Here is a 23843-nt window from a genome sequence, read left to right on the forward strand (position 1 = left end):
ATATGATTATACCCATGTTTTTTGTTTTTTTTACAAATTAAGAAATGATTATATCTGTGTTTTTTTCTCTTTACAAAGTAAGAAATGATTATAACTGTGTTGTTTTCTTAACCAATCAAGAAAGGATTATAACTGGGTTTTTCTTTCCTTTACAAATTATGATAAAAAATATACCTGTGTTTTCTGACAAATAAAGAAATGATTATTTCTTTGTTTTTCTTTCCTTTATAAATTATGATAAAGCTATACCTGAGTTTTCTTACAAATCAAGAAATGACTTTATCTGTGTTTTCGAACTTAAGATATGATTATATCTGTAATTCTTTACCATTTACTATGTGATTATACTTATGTTTTTTATTTTTCAAGTTAATGGGGGCGGGACTAGATAAGCTTCAATCTTCTCCTGCTGTTTTCCCTTCGGGACATGCATGTAATATGTGAACTATGATGAAATGACGAAATGTGAACCAGACTGTCATGCCCGAAATAAACAATTCATTCATTCATTCATTCATTTTTGTTGATTTATTCACATATTTACAAACCCGAAATGCTGAAAATAAAAGGTTTTCTTGTCTTGATGGAATAGGTGGAATTTTGCCCCACCTGGTAACAGTGTTTTTTTTAATTAATTCCATTTTTTGAATCAGGCTAATATTTTCTTTGAGGCCAAAGCCTCTCTGAATGAATGTGTGTGCGCTCAGCTTCAATACAAACTACGTCTTCCTCTGCGGTTGTTCTTTCAACCTTGCCTTTTGTCTGACTGCAAAAGATACCTCCTCAAGCTCCAGACTAATCATTTGATATAAAAGTTTCTTTAGTCAGAAGTGAATTTTGGGGATCATCCGGTATTGAACCTGGAAACGATCGCAACTGAAGCGAGAATCATATCCCTAGACCAACAAGACCTTTAGCAAATGTCAGTGCATACCTTGGCATTGGCCAGATTCTGGCAACTTAGAAGAATGTGTCCTGGCTTTAAGTTAACAAGGATGTTGTTTAGGCAAGTCTTCTTCTACTTTGCACGGTGAGGAGCTTATGTCATCACTTTGACAACTATCAATCTGACAAATATCTTGGTGATCTAAGTCGAACCGTGGGATTGTCCCATATGTTTACCTGGGATTGAGCAAAAGTTGCTATCATTAATTGTTCTTTACAACAATATTTAACCAAATATGAAAGATGGAATCATACATTATAAGAGGGTTAATTCAAAACAATGCGTTATTGGAACAGGCTGCTCTCAAGTTCCCTGAGCTAACCTTGGTGCCCCCTGGCACAATGTTGGTGACACTTACTCTAGAACCAATGAGCCCTTTAACCTGTGTTATCTCAGGGTCGAGGTGAACCGGAGGCACCAAAACAAATGTTATGGAGGTATCCCTTTTGTTGCCCTCTGGGTAAAGGTGAACGACCTCCACCACTGCATATGTATTTCTGAATGCCAAGAAAGTCTACGAAGTCTCAGAAGGGTTACAAACACATTTGTTTTCGGTAGCTATCGTAAATTTCCCCCAAAAGTTTGATTGAAAACTTCAATTGTTAAACCAGGTCAAACTAGACATGTTTTCTTTCAAGGTTACCTTGCTCTTGGCTGTATCCTCTTCCTTTTTTGTGCAGCTATCACTGCATGCTCTCATCATCCTTCCCCAATTACATACAGCGGTGATTCCTAACCTGAGGGCCGCGAATGTATTGCAAGTGGGCCGCGAATTTTTTTCAAAAATTGTATCATTTTTTTGTGGGCGGGTGGATGTAATTATATATAAATAAAAATACATGTTCTAATTGTAAAAAACTTGTTTAGTTTAAAAGGATATTACAATTTTACAAATATTCTTTTCATTATATTGTTTTTCCTTCGAGTATTATACATGTGACAAGGAAATGAAAACGCATTATAATGGGGACGGAGGTGGGCCGCAAAGATTTTTGAGACTTAAATACTCATATACAGTATTAACCTTAGTTTGCCTGTATAGCCCTGCACTTTGTCCAAATGTTTCTTTTCCTACTATGCACAGTAGGAACACTCACATTTCTAAGTAGAGTTGTCTGCATATACCAAGGAATAGATTTATATGTTCCCTATGGGATAGTAGACCATGAAGCAGCAGTACTAAAAGAAGTCTCGGCTTGTCCGGGATTTGAACACGGGACCTCTCGCACCCCTAGACCAACGGGCTAACAAATTGTCTGTTGTACAATTTAAGATGGAGTTTCAAATGAAATCTCCCTGGTGTCCATACCCCCCATTAGATCCGTAAACATTTAAATTGTTTAACCAGGCTAGACTAGAGTCACTTGTGTGTAAAATGCTGTTGATTAAAGTGATGAGGAAGCTTCATGAAGCACTGTCATTATTTCAGAGACAACTAGATGGCACTCTTTGCTAAATAGTCTACTAGCCACTATTATAATAAAACTTCATAAATTGTGTAAAAAGTCAAGTATAAATCTGAAAGGTCTACCAAGGAGTGCCAGATATCAAATAAAAGTCATACCCAAACAGAGCATGCAAGTCTGCACACAGCTGACATCTTGGAATCTCCTTTGAATGCAGAGACGAGAGATCAGTCCTGGAAGAATAATTCATATCTAATTTTAATGTGTAGTATACCAATAAATATAAACATGAAATCACCTCTACAATAGAACATGAGATCAGAGCATGACAGATTACCCAAACAGAAAATCATGAAAATAAAAAATAAAAATGAAATATATGATCGGTATCATAGTAAAGTCAAATACATTTCTTAACCTAGATAAAATTTGATAGTAATATTTTCTACGCATGCATCAGGAAACCAGTACACTGAGAAACACAAATCAGTGGCACAAAATAAAATAAAGAAGCGGATGGACAAAATCTCTATAGAAAAGACGAGAGGCCTGATGTGGAGAAGCACGAACTCAGGAAGCACTGTAAAGACACACACACACACACCTTGCAGAAATACAAGGTTGTGAGAATTCCTCTTTTCCTTCCAAATGTCTTTTTCAGTTGGAATTGTATATATAATAACATTTTTTAATCATCAAAATGTCTAAAAAAGACACTTTTTGCTACAGTAACACCAAGCACTCACACACAAACACACATACGTATTAAAAAGCAAATTCACATTAATTATGGCTCACTGTTGTGATCGATAGAACACAGAGGTAATCAGATTCTATACACACACGCACGCACACACTTGTACACACTAAATATCACCAAATGCCACATCAGGCTTGAGATTGAACAGAATTGTAATGACAATCAAACAAAATAAATCAGAAGGAGCACAAATCAATACAGGTCAATTCAGAAAGTTTGAACCGAATCGGTTTAACCAAAAATGCTCTTGTTAAATCTTTTTACAACAGTGTTTTGATTTTTCACCTTATTTGACCTCTACAACGGAAGTTGGTTCACAGTCTTTTAGTTGTGTCGTTTGTGTTTCATGCAATCCGGAGTAACAACGAGATTGTCAACTCATCAAAAAAGTTTCTCTGTTCATTGATATTAATCTCAGTATGGCTTAAAATTTGGCTTTTCTTATTGCTATTGTAAAATACAAAACAAAAACAAAAACAACCCTGTTATTGTTGTTATCGACCTGTAAATTCCTCATTGTGTTGATAAATGTGAGGCTTTCAGGAATGTAAGCAGATCTTAAAAGTTTTAAATAAATTGGCTCATATTTAGTACATTTAATTGACAGATCACATTGTACTTGTAGCAGGTTTTTTGAGACAAAGTCTACGTTAGGAAAATTTGTTTTCATTAGAGCAGGTGTCACCAAACTCTTTATATCCGATTTCATACAAAGAATAGTTGCATGCTTTACGTTTGATGATGTTTTATGGATGTTTAATGCATTTTCTTTTGAATCATGGATAAAACAGAGAAAGATAATAAGGAAGCCCCTCACAAGAGCTCGTATAGAGATTAACTGGTCATGACCTGACAAGTAACATACATTTGGTTCCAATTCAGATCCCTCAGCATCCACTAAAGTAACCCAAAACCTTGGCCAGGAAGTTTGTAAATCAAAAGTGCAACCTCATTTACAAAGGCTTGAAGTATGGAAAATTTTAGATGCAGAAGTTTCTGATTCTGAAATGGAAAAACCCAATCTCTGTAGCTGGTGCAGCTGAGGTGGCAATTATGCTTGGGAAGTGCACACCCACGTGAATGTAAATATATCTCTAATTTTTTATAGAATATCTTATAAAACAACATGATCGTTTGTATAACCTATTTACCCGTCTGCTGGTTGGAGTTTTATTTAATTCAACTTAAAGTATTTTATTTTTATTCATCTAATTATGTATATTATAATATTTAAATATACTGTATATATTTTAAATCATGTACTGTGATCACAATAACAAATTGATGTGTGGTGTTTATTTGCGAAATGTGTTAATTTGCACCCAATCAAAAACATTAAACGCAATTAGGACTACCATTAACACAATGAACAATTTAATCTGTTGACTTTTTTTCCATCAATCATAACAAAAAAGTACAAAATAAATCAATAAATAAGAACAATTTAAAAAATAAAACACAACTCTATGTAAATTCCTGACAAACCATTTAAAAAAATTGGGCCCTTCAATGTTTTTGTTTTAGTAATATAATTTTAAGTATCCACACCTAATAAAGACAATAAATATCTTCTATTTAGATGGTAACACGGCACCAAAGTGGATAACATTATGATGCATCTATTTATAAAGAATTCAAAACTTTAGATACGGTAAAAAACACTTGGGCTGTTCCATTATTTTAACTCCTTAGCTTCAAATTTATTTTTCTTTCAAATCATTTTCATCATTATTCTGATTTTTTTTTTCTGAATTGCAGCCCTAAACATAAAATGATTTTGGTTACAGTTTCCTAGCACACATCTGGACTTATTTACAATCAAAGTTTTTTAAAACTAAGGAAAGGAAATGTTAAATTCATCTTTGTCTAATCACACAAATAGGACTCTCAGTTTCAGGACTCGTTTCAATGTCATGAGCTGATTTAATTGGATTTGTGGAAAGGACGGGAACGTGCAAGTCAGTTTTATGTATTTGAGTGTACTTCAGTTTTCAGTGGGAAATCTAAGCAAGTCTTTGTACATGAGGTTCCTAACATCAGATTTATTTATTTAATTTAAGTTCCTCCCAAACTTGATCAACGTTACCATCTACAATTCTATATGGCTTAATAATAATAATAATAATAATAACAATAATAATAATAATAATAATAAGTTTTGTCTTTGGGCAATTCCCATCATAATAAAGTATTTATTTTTGACAATATGTCATAAGTAATTACACAGTTCAGGATTGTGTAGGACATGCATGAGGACAGTAAGGTGCGGTAAAGTGTTGGAGAGACAAAAGGACTGAAGGTGAGGAAGAATACATCTGGGATTACAGTATCTCTCAGCCTCTTCTTCATTACTGTCTCCATGTACATTGATGTTTGCTGATGATATAGGGACGTGTCCTGAGAGGAGGTGGACAAAATGCTGGAGAGGTGGTGATGTGGGATGACTAGACAAGAGGAGAATAAGTGCGAACAAGGGGATGGTCGGAAAAAGAGATGCAGGCAGTGAAGGTAATACAAATGATAAATGGTTCTCAGGAGGGCGACACGGAAGCAATGTGTCGCCAACAACCTTCTAGAGACACCATCTAAGAAAGCAGGGAAAACATCCAATGAGGTTGACGGATGTGGTAAATGATGATAAGAAGAAGATTGCTGTGAAGAGAGAGAATGTCTGAGTGACGTCAAGATGGAGGACAAACTAGGGTGACATTTTGGATTAATTAAAAGATTTGGTGTTTCATCTGTAGATTTTGGTTGATTTCTCTCGTCTTCATGGCCACCATACAAGTACCTTTTCACCAAAAACCAATAGTCTGACATGCCTTGTACTCGTGAAACAAACAACTGTACATAGAGCAACAAGTAAAAAAAATTAAACCATGTATCGCATTTAACGTGAAATCACTAATGCACTGAACCAATATTTCACATTTTAACTCTCCGTAAAGCTCAAATTTGATATAAATGTAAATCTATTGAATAACAGTGGCGCAAAAAAATAAAATAAATTAACAATAATAAAAAATAAACAAGAAAGAGTTTTGTGTATACAGTTCACCCTGGTCCAGAGAAGACAGCTCTTTTGGCCTAAAATCTAAGGGATGCTCATAGTCTGGTCTGAGCCTCTGGGATGTAGATCTCGATGCTGTCGGCGCTCTCAGTGGCAGAGTTCTGTCGGACAGAGGCGGCTCTCTTGGCAGCCATTAGACGCTTCCTGGCCTCCTGACGTTGCTTCTCCGAACTCTCCAGCGAGCGATCTCTGGCCAGAGGGGGGTGCTGGTGAGGACCCTTAAATGGCTTCTTTGGAACTGGAGGAGGAAGCCGTCTCTCCTGTTGGAGGAGTTGGAGGGGAATATTCATGAGAGTAGAAAAAACAACAACATCTTTACATAGATTTGTGTTTATGTGCCTGTCCTAATGTGTCTAGCAGAAGCTCAAGATGCATGAATTATTCAGTTTATAAATTCTGGCTTGAAGAAGAGCACATGACAAAAATGAGGCTTATGAATGGAGTGACAGAGGGAGAAGCGGGTGATAATATGAAAAAACACATTCTGTATATAGAGTAAATATGTGAAAAAATATAATATATTAGGTGATTTTAATCGGTTAAATATATTAAATACTTGCTGACATACCTGGTGTTGCCCGGGGATTTTATTATGATACAGAACTGCAAAATATATTTTAGATTTAAAAAAGGAAAGGCCAAATAATTTATTTATTTAGTTGATTTTTGATTGATTTATTGTCCATTTAACATGCTTGCATGTATCTAATGTATCATCTTTTAGACGATCGCAACAGGTTAAAAAAAAGGGCTAAAAGAAGGCAAAATACATTGGAGGATTTGAAACTTTTAAAAGGCTGTTGCTCTGATTTAGTTTAAACCCTTTCTTGGAATGAGACAAAGGAAATGAGTCTATTCACGCAACTGTAGTAATAATAATAAAGGAGTAGTAAGCACTGATTTCAGCCTCTGCCGCAGCAGTTCATGGCCGTCATTTTGAGCCCAAGAAGAGCTCTGAGTCAAGTGCCCCTTATAGATATAGATGTGAGATTTAACTGTTTTCAGGCCCCAATTATGTCAAAGAAGTGTAACTGCCATGTTGTGGAAACTGTTGTCTCACTGTTGTAAAGAAGTTTGCTGTTCACATGGTAACTCATAAACTCTCCTGTTTGGTTGAGAAGGCAAATTGTACTACTAGGGTATAGTGATGGGTCGATGAAGCTTCATGAAGCATCATCCTCATTTTCAGAGAGCACTAGGTGGCGATATTCGCTCTATAATCTTTGGTTTTGAGCAACTATTTTAATGAAACCTTGTATCATTTTTAAGTCAAGAGAGCCACCTCCTGTACTATAAAAATGATGAGACTGTTTCAAGAAACTTCATCAGCCTAGTAAGGACGGGCATCAATATAATATAGTATCGAAAGAGTTCAACTGCATGAATCATGACTGAGAATGAATCCAATCCTTACAAAAAATGACTGGAAAACACACAGCATTATGCATGTAATTATGCAACAGATGTTAAGATGGAGTATTAGCCACGGACACACAGCTGAGGTAACAGGGTGGAGATTGAAAGAGTACATGGATAAAAGAATGCAGGTGGAGGATGTTCAGGTGGATAAGCAGAATGGGTACGCTGAGCAGTAAAGGCCTTGTGGCGCGTTTGGCTTTGCAGTGATGAATGCGTGGCTGTTTGCAAGCACCTTCACTGTTGACACAAAGAAGCAGAAGAAAGAGACAATGAGAGCAAATGATGAACAAGGGAGAAGAGTTCCTCAGTTCCTTAAAAAAGTATTTTAAGTAGAAGAACATTAGTGTCAAATAATAAATCATTTGACATCCCTTTGATTTCTTGCATGACTTGTTATTTTCATGCACTCATGTACAAATCTAAAACATGAAACTTAAATATGAGTGTACACTCACTAGCCAGCACATACTGTTGATGATATAAAAGATATATACAGTATATGTAAATATATTGTATATTCAATTGTATCTTAAAAATCACACCTTTTTGATGTGGACTGATGCAGGAAAGTTACGCATACAGTTTTGACATCCAGGTGATTTAAAGTGAAAACACTTAGTGTCTGATTTACAAAGTTTGCATGAACTTCAAATCCTTAAAAAATGCATTTAAAAAAAATTAGGGATTGCATCCATGCACCACTTGGTCGTTTGCTGTAATGATTTTACAGTAAGTGATAGTCGAAAGAAGCTTCATTAAGCATTGTCAAAGAGAAACGCCTTAAACATTGTCATGAAGCTTCATCAGCCAATCAATAATGAATATACAATTGTGTGTGTTCTGGGAATTTTATTTAGGATAAATATTTGATTTGATTATCTGAATTTTTCTGCAATTTTGTACATTATTTTGAAACTAGGAAACTAGTACTTTATGTTTAATGAGCCAGTTAATTCATCCTCAGTGGAAGGCAGTCGATATCACATTTTGGTAAAACTGTCTCAGCTCACTTGGAACCACAGCAGAGCAAGTACCAAAAAAAGATATTCCGCGAGGAACCGTGCTCGTTGAAACGCAACAAGCTAAAGGGAGCTAGTGGAAAAGGGCCATAAGATGTTAGACAAGCCGGCCTTTATACCAATAAAACTACAGTGTGTGAAAAGGCATGTTTTCATCATTTCGGCCAACACTTAATTTGCAAATCTTAGTAAATCTGATGGAATCTGTGGTTCTGCACCTCAAAAGAAAACATTGGTCAGTCAAGTGAGTGACATCAGTAAGTCTGACCAGAAGAGTATTGTCTCAAAGAGATAATCTACAAAGGCTTATGGCGTGTTTCAGTGTGTACCTTTCTCTCTGGGGGATCCAGGGGCCTCCAGTTGTTGGCCCTGAGCTGGTGCAACTCGTCAAATTTGAGGCTGATGTTTTCAATTGAGAGCTGAAGCATGTCCCAAAACCCAGCCAAGTCAGAGGCCACAGGACGGGGATGAGCTTTTGCGTTCTATACCAAGAAAAAGCAAGCCAAAAACAAACAATTGCTACTGACCCAACCACAATGAAAGGCCGTTGGGCAGTTTGTGTCATTGTGATGGAAACTTACGCTCACCAAATTCTCTTCACATAACAATCGGAATTGCTGAAACTTCTGGGACATCAGTAACTGAGCACTTCCCATCGCACTCCTCATCTTACCGAGAACTACAAACAACATATTTCAGTTCAGAGAACATGTTAAAGTAATGATTACTTGATTATTCAAAGCAGTAAATGCAGATGCTTATATAAAAACTCATACCCTCCTCGGGCAGCATGTTCTCCTGTTGGTCCAGATCCATCTGTCGACACCAACCCTCCATACGGTCGGTCTCGGCCTGCAGAAGCTTCAGGAACCAGCGGCCATCTCGCTGACACACTGACTTCTGCACAACCTGGAAATTAATTCAGAATTACAATGAAGTCCATCTTTATATTTATTATCAATGGTGTTGCTGCTTGTATGTTCTTTTAAACACTTTTTTGTGCCCGAATATCTTTTTTTAAACATGTTAACAGCCAATACTGGCACCAGTTCTGACAAAAATGGTACTGTTCGGGTACTGAAAACACATACTGATTTAGTACCCAACGCTATACAATATTCATTACATAGAACTGTGTTCAGTCATGTGAGGCTCAATGCAAATACCTCCAGAAGAGCTGAGCTGTTGAAGTTGATGTCCAGGGGGTCGTCTGTGACGCTGTCTATCCAGGGATCAGGAGGAGGAAGGATTGACGGATCGAAGCCAACGTCTTCGTATTCGTCTGAGGCACAGGCGTGGTAGTGGTTTCCTGATCCCTGGATGCTCACCGTCGAGGTGGCGGCATCGCGGGAGTATTGGCGAGAAAGAGAGGTGGACATAAGGACTTCTATGTCAGTGTCCGAGGAATCAAGCGGCATGTCCAGCAGGTCTGGCAGGTCCAGGTCAGCCTAGACGTCCAGACGTTGTCGATATAAGGGGAAATGACAGGTAAACCATTAACCACAGGGTTGCCATGTTTCATGTTGGAGGGTCAATGAAGCTTCATGAAACATTGAGAATCTTCAGAGCCAGTAGATGGCACACTTGCCTGAACATTTAAATGACCTAAAATAAATGCCGAAAGGTTAAGATTTTTAAGCCAAGAGTGCCATCTAGTGGGCTCTTAAAATGAGGACGATGCTTCTCGAATCATCATCAGGCCACTAATGTAATTTTGATGGAGCAATTCTAAAGAGACTTGCGACTTGTGTGTTACTTTAACAAGTACACTGTAAGTGTGTTACACACTGACGATCACACTGCCACACATGGATACTTGTAATGTAGTAAAATCTTACCTGCACAGCTGCTGTCACACTGTTTGAGCGCTGGAACCTATTATACCTAGAATAGAAAAAAGAACAGTTACTGTTACACCTTAGAACTAAGCTTTCCTTTTACTCATATCATTTACAGTCATAACAAAATTGTCTAATTGCCTTTTTCCACCAAGAATCGCATTCACGTACATAAAAAAAGATGTGCTTCCTGCTTTAATAAATTAACAACTCCAAGTGTTCGACTGAGAGACCAGTGCGAGGAATAACGTGAGGACAGCAGGAAGTGAATCATGCTCAGTACTCAGACTAGGGAACGACCGTAATGGATCATGACTCACAGACGTCTGACAAAGATTCTGTGAAGAAATAACGACAGCGTGCTGTCAACGTTTGGAAATCACACAAAGGATATCACAAGTGAGAAGTTGAAAACGCACCATTTTTGAGTGGGGAAGCGGGGGGGCATATTCACACGAGCATGCGCACTGGCGCCCTCAGGCATGCGCACTGGCCTCTCTACTCCGAAAAGCAACAAGGCAGAGACAGTCGATCACAGTGCAGATTTCATGACAGTATTGACAAACTGAAGATGTTTTAATTTAAAGTAAAACGTTGTTTTATAGCGTTTGGCGACCGTTTTGTAAAAAATGAATTCTTTCTAAAATACAACTTTATAAGTGATTTGAAGATACAAGAAACAGTTTATTTAGACATTATTGTGACAATGACTCGTTATAAGAGAATGATGATGGTTTGTTATTAACCTTTATGAGTTGCATGTTGTTGTATGAATAATTAAATAATATGCCATTTTCCACTTCTTATAATTGACTTCATTCATGAACCTCACTGCAAGTACTTAAAATGTTATTAAAAAGCTAATGGTTCAGTAAATAGTTTTCTTCCAATTGCTTTTAAAGTTTTGTTTTTTAAATGAATAAACTTGCACAAAACAATCGTTGATCAAAAAATCATTTACTTTAATTTTTTCGGAGTGTAAGAGTCATTGAATAGATACTATCAATCATCACCACTGAGATAGAGAAAGCACGGGATGATAACAAAAAAAAGATGCAAGAATGGAGAGCCATCTTATAGGATGGAGGGAGGACATCCTGCATAGGAAGCCCAAAGAACAGTGGGATTGTGGCACACACATATAGAATCTAAACGAAGAGGAGGCAGGCAGGCCTTTCTGGAAATAATCTAGAAACTAGGAGAAGATGACTTCTAAAGAGCGACCAAGTTTTGTTTGGTATTTGCCAACCTCTATTAAGATGGTATGACGCATGAGGCAGATAACGATACCAAACACTACGATAAATGCAGCTTGCAAAAATGAAAAGACAACGAAATCAGAGGCATACTAAATGTTTGACAGTTTGGTAAGTATACATTTTGTTTGGCCTGTGACACAAATTGTTGAAATATTTTTTCCCTTTATGTGATTAATTATGCCACATAATTACAACGGAGTACGAAAGTGGAAGCTTTTTACCTTCTGTGATCTTCAACTTGCACCCCGACAGATGCAAACTTTGATGGGTCGTCAGTATCTGGTCCTTCCTCTGGCCGATCCACCTACAAATATGTTGTTATATTTGTTTTGGGAAAAATCATCTGAATTTACTTTTGCAGCTGGATTCTGTGTGACTCAACGGTACCTGGATTCCTATAGAGAGACATTTCCCCTTCCTGTGCACTTCATTTCTGTAGTCGACGTGATGGTCGTCAAGAACAAGCCCTCTGTTCACGATGGTGGGGATTGGAGTGTTCATCGTCATAGTGCTGTTATTTACATGTTGACTGGCAGGTCCATGGACCTGCAACATACACAGGGCTTACCGTAGTATACAGTGGTAACTGGTGGGTGCAGAGGCGAAAAAGCCTCACCGATTGTCATGTTTTATTCATAGGATAAGAGGTGCTGGTTTGCATTCACAACAAAATACAGTAGCTTGACTTGCCCTCTCTCACAGCGTACCCCGACTCACTACAAAAGCAGAGTAAGAAAAATGCCACTCGCATTGCAGTGACCCCGATCAATAACAATCAATATCAATCAATCAATCATTACTCTTGTGAAATCTGGCATTTGTTTCCGTTATACTCTGACTTTGGCGATTAATTCAGTTAATATAAGTACAACTTTATAGACATTCCTGTGTGAAGGTTGAGCTGATTGGACAAGAAATCCACTAGTTAGAAAATTAACCAATCAGCTTTTATCTTTGTGATAAGGTCTGTCCATTCAGTCAGTGTGCTAAAATATTTTATTGGATCAGTCAAGTGTCAATAAAAACAGCTGATTTGGCATTTAGAAGCTTGCTGGGCAAACCAAGTGGGTCAAAATCCGAAGAAGCTCATCGGATTAAACGTCTTAGAACTATACAAAGTCCACTTGCCTCGCTTCAGAAACACTTGTATAAACATTATCTAGATGAATGAGAATCTACACGGATTTAAAATGTTTGAATCAATGTGCGATGGCCCAACATGCATTACCTCCTACCTTTTTTTTCTCCAGTTCAGCCCAAGAATAGAACAAAAATTACAGACTCTGTACCTCCAACATGACGCTTGTGTCCTCGAAGTGAAGCAAGACTCTCTTCATGGAGGGATGCACACAGGTCATGAAGGAATGCTTATGATAAATAGTTAAAAGCAATTTAGACTTGGTTTAACAGTGTTTTATTCTGAAAATGTACCTTGTAAACTTTATGTTCATAAAGGCGACGTGACGTGGATAAAACAGAAACCAAACCTGGAATAAAGAGCTTTTTCTTGTGATTTCTCTGAGTGATTTTATCTATTTTACGCATAGACAAGAAGAAATATTTCTGAAACACGCCATGACCACTTTCAAGGATTAGTTTCTATTATATGTGAGAACTTTTTGTCTATTTAAGGCATATTTGGCTGTTGGCTCAAAGCTTCAAATACAATGATAGAATGCGGCTATTTAAGCTAATAGTACGGAATGGCAAACTTCAAAGACAAATTTAATTTACATTTTATATGAAAACTTTACACTATGAAAAAAAAAACAGACACAAAATATCCTCATCATGCAAAACTGCAGGTAATAAGAACATTAAAAAAATCAGCAGTTGTTGACAAAATATTCCAAAACGTCAACACTAACCTGTGCATTTGCAGCTTCTATTGCAGCAGTCAAGGCCTTCATGCTGTCAATGCTTTCGGTTGAGTTACTGAGCCCTGATTGGATGGTTGCGTCACCCCTCTGTCCGTCCTCCTCCATGTAGGCATCCTGCATGTCATTCAAAAATATGTCAATTATATAGATTAAATATATGCACGACATTGTTATTTTGTTAAAAATAAACTGTAAAAATAAATCAGAATATGAGCTTAAATTAATGAGTCAGATTTACGTCAGATCTACATTAAAATCAGAATCAGAATCAGATACTTTTATTGCCAGTGTTGTAAACACAACATAGAGATGCATGTATTGTCTTATATGTTTAGTTTGTGATGCTAATTATATTTTAAAAAGGTAGTAAGATGCTTGTTCTAACTACCTTTGTTAAGTAATGATGTGATATATTGGTTGTTAAATAATAGGCAAAAAGGAAATCCAAAAAGGGTTGTCTTTTCGTCTTCATTTTTGTCGTACCTGAGCAGACTCTGTGCTACTCTGTGCCGTGATAGAAATGTATGGTTTGGCACTTGAAGAGCAGGTGGAAGTCCGTGGGGGAACTGGAGGAGGAGTTTTCTTGTAGGTAGTTATACAGGAGGAGACTGGACCGTAAAAGAAAGAAATGTGTAAGAAAAAAAACAGATTACTAGCACGTAAAAAAAATTGTTTTTCTGAGTGAGAAAACTGAACTGAGACTCTCTTTTTGCAACTCCAAAAGCCATGTAAAGTATTTGGAAAATAAGACCAATAAAAAAAATCCTATATGAAGCTTATTTATCAAAATATGCTCTTGTAAATGACATTTAAATTGAAATTATGGAGGTGACTTAATCGTCTTACATCACCTCCAGAATACAAAAAAATTTAGAAATTTCCGACTAAGAGGAAGTGGAAAAAAAAAGAAATTTGTCTTGTTTGGCAGCTGAGGAATGGCTGGTGAAATAAAACCAACGGTCCAAGAACACATCGTTTGGTTTTCACTTTGCTCATTTAATTTGACCAAATTTTTCTAATTGGTTTTGTTTTAAATTTCACTGACTCACGGTACCAGTTACTAATGTTCATCCTTTGATGGGTCAAACTGATACAGAACCATATGAAGATTGAATCTACAAACATTCTGCAGTCTCTTTACGTCGACACGGACGTGACTTGTCAGGATTATGGTGTGTCAGCAGAATGCTTCTGGACAAGGTCAGGTCAGCCTGTACTTTTATTTCTGATGTATAAGCAAGTCCATGTGTACAAACATTTATAGCTTGTGTTCTTTTCTGGGACCAGTTTTGAGCAACCCAAATTACATTAGTATTTTGTGTAGTGGTGAGGAATAAATACATTGACAAAAAAACATAAATCTGCTTCAGAGAAATTAATTCTTGGATCAATTAAGAGTGTTTGGACTAACTGATCTATTCCATTGATTCACTTTTTGCAATGTGGTGTTGATGAAGCTTAATGAAGCATTGGCCTCAATTTCAGAGTCTACTAGATGTCCTATTGGCTGATAATATTGGGCTCTAAGCAACTATCTTAATAAGACCATGCCATCATTTTTGAGCAATGAACGCCATCTACTGAGCTCTGAAAATGATGACACTGTTTCATGTTTCACTATTTACTAGACGTGTATTTTGGTTGGTTAGACCGGGGGTACACAACCCTTTTTAATACCACGGACCGTTTAAATGTCAGGTTCATATTCACCGATCGACTTTCAGATAGAAAAAAGTAGAAATAAAATATAATGACCAGAAAAAAACTACAATTAAGTGCATTAATTGAACCATAACACTGAATCAACAAGAGCTCTGGACTGGTTACAACAAGATTCTGTATTTGCATATATGTGTATTTGTTTGTATGCTGACGATGGTGTGCTGTAGATGTGTGTCTTATAGACTTTGTGCCAATGTAAAGTTGGAATGAGGACTAGGAAACAGAATTATTTTTTTCTGGAGTTTATGTTTTACCCATTTGTAATAGTCAAGATACCAATTCTAATGTTATTTAAGAGAGAATGTGGTAATTTGTTCTAAATGAAACACCCTTTAGGCAGTAATAATAAAAAAAAATAACTTTTCTTTTATTTTTTTGTGCGGCCCGGTGAAAAATGTCTCACGGACCAACTTGTTCATCAAACTAAAATTGTGTTTTTTTTTCACAAATATAAATCTCAAGTTATCTTTAATTGTTTGCTTTTCTGTATGTAAAAGGCACTATATTGTATATATGTATTATATCTATATAGTATTAAAGGTACTATTATACCTTTACTTCCTATACTATACTAGAAAATAATAATAATAAAAATGGCAGTACATTGTCATAACATGGAATACTTAACAATTCCATGTTTTCTTTTCTGTCTGTGAGTCACAGGATGCATGATGCAAGAGTTACTGCTTGAATAAACAGCCATTATCTAAAGAAAACAAAGAGGCTCAAATTCAAGTTTATTCAAATCCAATCCCTGAAATTGTTGTGTCTATTGTGAACAAATAGTCTAGCAACTGCAACCACGACTGACGCTGATCTTCAATGCATGACCTGGTTCACGAGGCATTGGAGCTCAGTTAACAATATCCAGTCGTCTGGAAACACAGTCCACTCAACTGGGCGACTGAATTGTCACAAGTGAATGTAATTTACTTCATGTTCGCCTGTGGATGTTTGCGACAACTCCAAGTGTGGTCTTCTGTGCATAACCACTTGGGTAACGATACGCAAGTCTCCAGAGGAGCAGGGAATGTGGGTCAGCTCCTTGGAAATAAAGAAAACCCTTCACAGCAAGTAGCCATTCTCCAGATAACCCTGTGGCCTCGGATCTGACCCATGACACTGTTGATTCAATGTACAAAGGTTCTTCTACAGTACTGCTGCTGAAAATAATCACATTACACTGAGCACACTAATGCCTATCCCCCAGAAGTGTAGCCTTGACATGAGTCATGAAGAATCAGAAAATGATATTTTCTACACTTAAGCTACAGATATCATGTGGAAAAAAGGAAAAGAATCTCAATTCCCTTGTGAGCTTGAGCTCTTTAGAAACCAAGGCTCTGTTAACACAAATTCAAAAAAGTCAGACTAAATTAAAGACAAGCGAACAAAGTGATCAAATAAGAACAAGTTTCTCCAGACAGCTCTGAGTTAAAATGAATGAGTCAAAGTAAAACTGTCCTGACAAGATCCTTAGAAACAATTGTTGGTCGTTTTTCCTGGAAAGCTGACAATATCCTTGTTTGTTTTTTTTATTTTATTTTTTGCACAGCTACAGCAATTATGTTCAATATATTACTAAACCAATTTAATCAATCTAGTATAAGGATGTTTATTACATGCTCGTAATTTTTTTTTACAATGAATAATCAAAATAATGATAATTGAAAGTCTCTTTCAAGATGTCAAACATGGTAACTGTGGTTTACCTGTGCTGCTCTGGATGGTCCTCACAGTTGTGGCCGAGGTGCGAGGCGGGGAAGACGGCAGCAAGAGCAGCGGCCTCCCTCCTTCTCCTTCCTCGTCTCCGGAACAGCCCTGGTCGATGGCCCTCACGTAGCTATGGCTTCTCATCCTAAAACAGCCCGGCATGGGAAGGGTGTCCACTTTTTCCATACTTTCCATCGCGGCCTCCATGGCCTGTGACTTGAGCTGACTGTAGACCTGCTCACAGACCTGCTCGATCTGCCCGTTCAGATCAACCTCACTGAGCTACAAGAGATCAGGAAAAGGGGGAAAGAAGCAGGTAAAGATCGAAGCAGAGGAGCAGAGAGAAATTGTATGAAACATGATCTTTAAGGACACTTAAAATTCCCTAATATATTGGAACTATTGGGGTAAATACTGATATTTTTGAAAGAGGGAAGTATGCATTTTAATAACACCAAGATTGTTACCTATATATAAGACGTTGTGTTTTTACAGATCTCACTATCAAACAGTGTTGGGAAAGTACCTTTAAATGATTAACTTAGTTACAGTGACTAGTTTCCTATTTCAAAAGCAACTAGATACAAGAGAAAGTAACTATTGTTGTAATAGAGGGATAAAGACAAATTCGTCAAGTGCATGAGACAGTGGAAGGTTGGATGTTGTGAGTAAGAGTAATTAACAATAAACGAATAAACAAATAAAATAAATCTTAAACAAGGAAAAGTGGATAATAAGAGTTGTTTTTTTTTTTTTTAGAGGAAGTTTAAAAACAAAACAACTGAGGTAGACGTAGTGTGATTTTAAATAAAATGAAAGTCAATTGATCTTTAAGAAAGAGCGTGTATATACAAATTATAAACAAAAAAAATATAATATATTAACCGTCATGTGTTACATGGTGGATGCAGAGTTCGGAGCCAAAACCTTATGAATGAGAGTCCTGTAATCTGCTAATTGCGAGGTATATAGCAGGAGGTTTATAGGAGGGATGGATCATCATGAAAATTAAGTCTGGACAGTGTGTCGTACCACATAAAGTAATGAGGTTACTTGAATTCTTCATTAATAATGCGTTACTCAACCCAGTGGCTCTCACATCTCACGTAGGAAGAGATTAGGCTATTAAGTAAACACTTGCATTTGGAATATGATGAAACAATGTGCGAGCAAGGTTTTTCTACCATTCACTATCACTTCTGGGATGGGTCAGTGGTTCCTTGGACTCCTGGATCAACAAAAATAAGTGTTGTGTCTGATTTGAGGGTCAGTCGTGCAGAAGCTCCACAATAGACATTGTTATAGTAAATTTCCTTTTCACTGTAAACCACTGACTTTCAACAAAAGTCTAACAATCTGCAGAAGGATTCTGGTGGCTCATGTTGTTAAGAATGTGGGGGTGTACAGGGCCCTAACAAAATAACCTGAATATCAGCAGGAAACATAGCTGGGGGAGCGTCAACTGGAGGAAAAAGAAGAGGGATGAGACTGACACCGAGGCTTTACACCAGAAGGGATTAGCACACTCTACTTCTTGAGGAATTGTAAATCCTCATTTCAAGCGCAATTTCTTTTATCGCTGTTTTTAAAAGCGTCAATGATAAAAACAAGCGAGAAAAAACATTAAGAAGGCAGGCTCTGGTGACTGAGCCCCCCCACCCCCCAGAACTGCTCTCCATCAGGGAAAATAAGAGACAAGAAAGTACGATTTCACAGGAAGCAATAAAAGGCACCGATATCATGATTTATTTTTGTTTTTCATTCTCAATAGAAGTGTTTTTTTTATGCCTTTTCATAATGCGGTTTATCTAGTTTTTTGCATACACTTTTTTTTTAAACATTACTTCTTAACCCTCTCTTAGGTTATATCAACCAAAAAAATCTAAATGTCTTATTTTGTTATGTATTCAGTCTAAAACTTATTTGTGTCAGGGATTGAATTATTTAGCGAAGGTCTGGGCCACTTTTCTAGCGGAACCAATTACCTTGTTACTGCTCTAGAAGGGGGTTCACCCTCTGCTCTGTGAGTACACTCTTATACTAGTATACTTATAGAAAGAAAACCCTTCATTCCCTCTTTCAGATGTCCACAAACGACTGGTATGATGATTCATCCTCCATAGTTCTTAAGAATGTGTGCAAATGAAAGGAAAGTACACGGTATTCATGAACCCCGTAAAATAAAACATAATTCAGGTTTCTTAAACTTAAACATCCAATGAAGAGCCGCAAAGGTTTACCTGACTTATGGTGCTCATGGCCCTCATGTAGCTTTCATTGCGGGAGCGGTATTGAGGAGAGGACAGCAGCGATTTGGGGTCGAGGAGTGTTTTAGGGTCCAGCGTGTCCACACTCCTATTAATTGAAACCTCACTCACTGCACGCAAGTAACTGTGGCTCCTGATTTGTAGCTTGGGCGAGTGTTCTGTGGCGATTCTGATGGACAGAAAAGAGAGAACATGTTTCACTGAGAAGTAGCGTTTTAAATCCTCGGAACCACTTGTTCATTGTCTCTGTCTTGTGTTGGTCCCTACAGTCTTGGTCTTGTTTTGATCTTTGGTTCTAGCCATTGGTCTCGACCAAGATTATTTTTTAGCTTCTTTATTTTATAATATCAATTAATATATTATTGTCAACAAGCCTTTGACAATGACGGTGACAAGACCACTATAATTGACTATATGAAACACAATGAATGACTTATAAGAACTATACTGAATTTGTTTTACAGAAAAAAAAGAAAAATACATGTATAAACGAAATTGACCAAAATATAGCAAAGACATTGTTAAATTTGTTTAAAAACATCACAAATCACTTTCTCTGCATCACAGTAAAATGACTATGCTGCTTTAAATCTATATATACAGTATATAAAGAGCACTTAGGTCAGCCTTGGTACTTTTCTTACAGGTCCCCTACAGAGCTCTTCTTTGACTTACAATGACCCGCATAACTTGCTCTGTGTCTAAACTAAGCCTGTATTTTTGGTTTTTACCTTATTTTTCCGCAAAGTGCAAAAACGGTTGCACGTTTACAACACACTTATTATTAACAATAGCGTGAATATGCTTCTTTTTCTCAATCTCAATATTCTCTGAAGCTCACATATTAAGCAAGTTACAGCCTTTTTAAAGTTGCAAGCCCTGCGACGTATTTGGACTTCTTTTAGCCATCATCAGCTTCATGTTGATGTATCTTATACAAATCCCCGGGCAATGCCAGGTACAGCCGTTCCTACTGCTAGTAGCATATAGGAACGGCTATGATACATTCTATTACACTAACAAATAAACCATATTTGTCTCGATCTGGGAAAGTATTTGTCTTTTCGTGGACTAAACAGTTTAAGGTCTTGTTCCTGTCATAGGTCTTTACTACAGGTCTACTGGTTGACAATCATTATATGGGTAAAACATTCAGATAATCATCAAAATTAAGGCACAGAACCAAATGGATGTGATGGAAAAGTTGAATGATAAGACCATAAATGCAGAGGGAAACAACAAGGCCTCACTGTAGTGTTGTCATCTCAGTAAGTGATGGCTGTGTCGCTTTAAGGTAGCTGGCCCTTCTAGCTTGCATTTTGGGGGAGGGTTTTGGACTTCCATCAGAGTCACCGCTGTCATCTTCAGCCATGGCTTTGACGTAACTGCCACTCCGCATCCTCCGACACGGGATGTCATCCTCTTTACCCAGAGGAGAGAAGCCGCTCCACTCATCCTGAGGTACCTGGTTATCACACAGGGAGGATAAAGAGATCATGTCACAAAAATTTGAAGGTAAATAATCACCCGGAAAAGTCTTCTGAAAGATCTCGTCCTTTTCATTCACAACTTCTTTTACTACATTTATTACCCTAAGGTTGATAAGGGGAATACATGTTGTTTTGGAGCCAGTAAACTTCAATTTTCCCCAATGAATTAAGCCACAATTTTGACTGTTGGTGTATTGAAGTGGGTGTAAAGATGCAAGTAAATTGTTTCTTGGAGATTACTTTTTGACATGAACCAAACAAAATCAACTTAACCTCTAACACCAGTAAGAATAAACATCTGGTGATGGACAATAATTCACTCTTAGCTACTGTGTAAAGAAATGAAATGACTGGAGAAAATTAAATAAAACTGTCCATGCATTTTTGAGTTAGATGTTTTTTCTTTCTTAACAGGCTCTTATATCAATTACCAGCATGTTTTAATATAAACATATATATATATAATTTTCTATGTAATAAACTATTTATTTAATATTTCACTTTAGGACAACAAATATGATGCTACTGATTTAAGATTAGGGCTTCACACTTTTCACTTTTCCAATTGTGGAATCGGGAAAGGAGTCCTAATCAAAGCTGATCATTTTTTTTTAAAGCCCCTTACATCAGCATGACAAAGGAGTATTAAGACATTTTGTTTCCGGACCCTAGTCGCTACATTTAAGGACAGAGACTCACATGTGATTCTTGAATCCCTCTTGTTTGTGGTTCTTTGCCCTAAACCTTTCAACCTAACATTCTTCTTTGTCTTTTATATTCCTCTAAGCAACTGCCACGATTACACAGCAATTTGTGTGCTACATTAGGCACATGGTTCATTGCTGTTCTGGCTATTTTGGAGCCATGGCTGAGGAGCAACTGATGGGTAACATGTGAAAATAGCCAGTCGGTCATTAGTAACACCAAGCCACCCTAACGGTCTATGAAACAGGGAGGGGTTTACCCCTTACAGCTGGGGAGCCCACTCGACTGAACTTCAAACTCACACTAAATCTAATTGCAGTTTACAGCCGTGCCATAACACTGAGGCAACTTACACCAAGAGATTGTAGGGTGATAAAGCTGCACACATAAGTAAGTTTCACTTTGACTCTGGCATTGTATTCCATGAATATAAACACATTTATAACTTTATAAACACTAGACCGTCCTAGAAAACAATGATTGTGTAGATCCGGAGAAATCTCTACTAGTTAAACATTTAACCAATGGATGGCTGTCTTTGTCTTGCCTATTGCATTGGAGAGCTAAAAGATTTTAATTTGATCAGTCACTTTTGGCATTACTAAGATTGATTTATTAAATAATTAATTAAATTGATGTTACTACACCTACCTAAATGTGTGAGGCAATAAGAATTCAAATCTGTTTTAGTAGAAAAAAAGAAAACGATCCCTGGCAAAAATGCAGACCCTACCCTCTTCTCTCAAAATGACGCAGCCATGCACGTCAACACTATAAACACGTACTAGTAATACAGAGCGTATAACACCACTTTTAATGTAATTATGAACAGTTTAGAGTCAAACAATGCAAGGTGTCACTACATCACTGATGCTCGTCTAGAGTGAGAATTTAACTACACTATGATAAAGACAGCAGGAGAATCTCAGAGATGCTGATATATAACAACAGTATATGAATGATTCACACCGAGGGATGTGGCTGGAAAACAGAACTGTGAGTGTGAGGGTCTTTATGTCAATGTGACGTCAAAGACACACAAATGAGCTGTTGGGCTATAAAAAGAGAATCTAGAAAGGACCAGCTTCAGTACATGTGCAGCACTGCTCGCCCACACACAAGCCTCTCACTTCCACTTCAGCTCATGAGAATGCCATGAAGCAGATAAGAAACCTTTTCCTGCATCTTCTACATGCTCTCTCAACAACTCACACTTCATCAGATTGACTTTTTTAATTGATACTTCATTTACCCTATCTTTTTAAAACCATAGATGGTGTGTTGTTAGTATCTCATACAAAGCCACAGGATGGTTTCCTTGACAACGGTTTCTCCGGGTTCTCTGAAGGCAGCACTTAGACGTTAGCAATGCGTTGGAGTTGCCGACCTGGATAGTCTCCAAAAATATATTTGATGCCGAGGCATTCCTTCTTATTTGGGCTTCACAAGTGGTCATAAAGACGTCATTAAATATATGAAATTATTTACAGGAAATAAAATTGATGTGAGGATATGCAGAAAGCACTTGACTTCAGAGGTATTTTTTTTTGTACTTTTTTGTAGGACTTTTTAGGAGAATAACAGACTTTAAAAAAAAAGTTAAAATGCTAGTGGGGACATATTTTTAAATTCTGGAATTCTTTTAATAGAATTAAGAGGAAAACAAACTAAAGCGATTACCTAGCAACGCTTGGTCTGCTGCCAAATAAATGTTTTTAGCCATTTCCAGCCACTAAAATATCATCCTGGTTTACTAATTCAGTTAAGATTTTTTTTATTGAAGTACATTTTGTAATTTAATGTTTAAAAATAAGACCTCATTAATATAGTGTTATTGTTTCATAACTTATATTTGGGTTATTTATTTAGCATTGATTTGTATGATTGTCTCGTTTTCCTTCTTAATCTAGTTAATTATTATTATCCTTATTATTTTTATATATATTTACAAGCAGTTATTTTATTGATATTATTAGAAATAGTAAACGGTTCAGTATTTTTTATATATCCCTGTAGTATTGAAAAGAAGGTAGAAGACTGAATATCTTCATGGATATTGATATTGAATTTGCATCTGTTAAGGGCGGAATAAAACAAAATAGAAAAGGTGGTTGTTGGTAAAGGTGTTAGAGGCTCCTCTTTATCTCTTTATATTAGAGTCAATAGTGTCAATGATTAGTCGCTGGCAATTGTAATCTTTTCTGTCTCACTTATAGTGCAAAACAAACTATATTGATAACACATTTTCAACCAAACACATTTTTTGTGATCATATATTAGCACTAGTGGTGATGCAAAACACTTCCTGTGCTTGGTGTAATGTGACCTGGCTGTAATGTGAGTTATTCA

General features: G+C 36.9%; 1 protein-coding gene across 4 annotated transcripts in view; it reads right to left on the minus strand.

The window, feature by feature from the left end:
• Positions 1-2566: 2566 nt before the first annotated feature.
• LOC148063275 (disks large-associated protein 1-like) overlaps positions 2567-23843 on the minus strand; it is a 41527-nt gene continuing 20250 nt past the window's right edge. For 2 of the 4 annotated variants that reach the window (XM_087810744.1, XM_087810742.1), the window contains exons 3-15: positions 20550-20764; positions 19273-19468; positions 17032-17314; positions 14081-14205; positions 13586-13711; positions 12105-12263; positions 11939-12021; positions 10459-10504; positions 9787-10068; positions 9397-9529; positions 9202-9299; positions 8950-9102; positions 2567-6442 (exon numbers count right to left, since the gene is read on the minus strand). In XM_087810744.1, the coding sequence (XP_087666870.1) occupies positions 6218-6442; positions 8950-9102; positions 9202-9299; positions 9397-9529; positions 9787-10068; positions 10459-10504; positions 11939-12021; positions 12105-12263; positions 13586-13711; positions 14081-14205; positions 17032-17314; positions 19273-19468; positions 20550-20764 (2124 nt within the window). In that variant the 3' untranslated portion in view covers positions 2567-6217. Of the gene's footprint in view, positions 6443-7718; positions 7839-8949; positions 9103-9201; positions 9300-9396; positions 9530-9786; positions 10069-10458; positions 10505-11938; positions 12022-12104; positions 12264-13585; positions 13712-14080; positions 14206-17031; positions 17315-19272; positions 19469-20549; positions 20765-23843 lie in introns of those variants that run through there. The other 2 variants (XM_087810743.1, XM_087810745.1) reach the window with 2 other exon arrangements.

This window comes from Callionymus lyra, chromosome 16 (assembly GCF_982586985.1).
Source record: "Callionymus lyra chromosome 16, fCalLyr1.hap1.1, whole genome shotgun sequence".
Classification (NCBI taxonomy): Eukaryota; Metazoa; Chordata; class Actinopteri; order Syngnathiformes; family Callionymidae; genus Callionymus; species Callionymus lyra.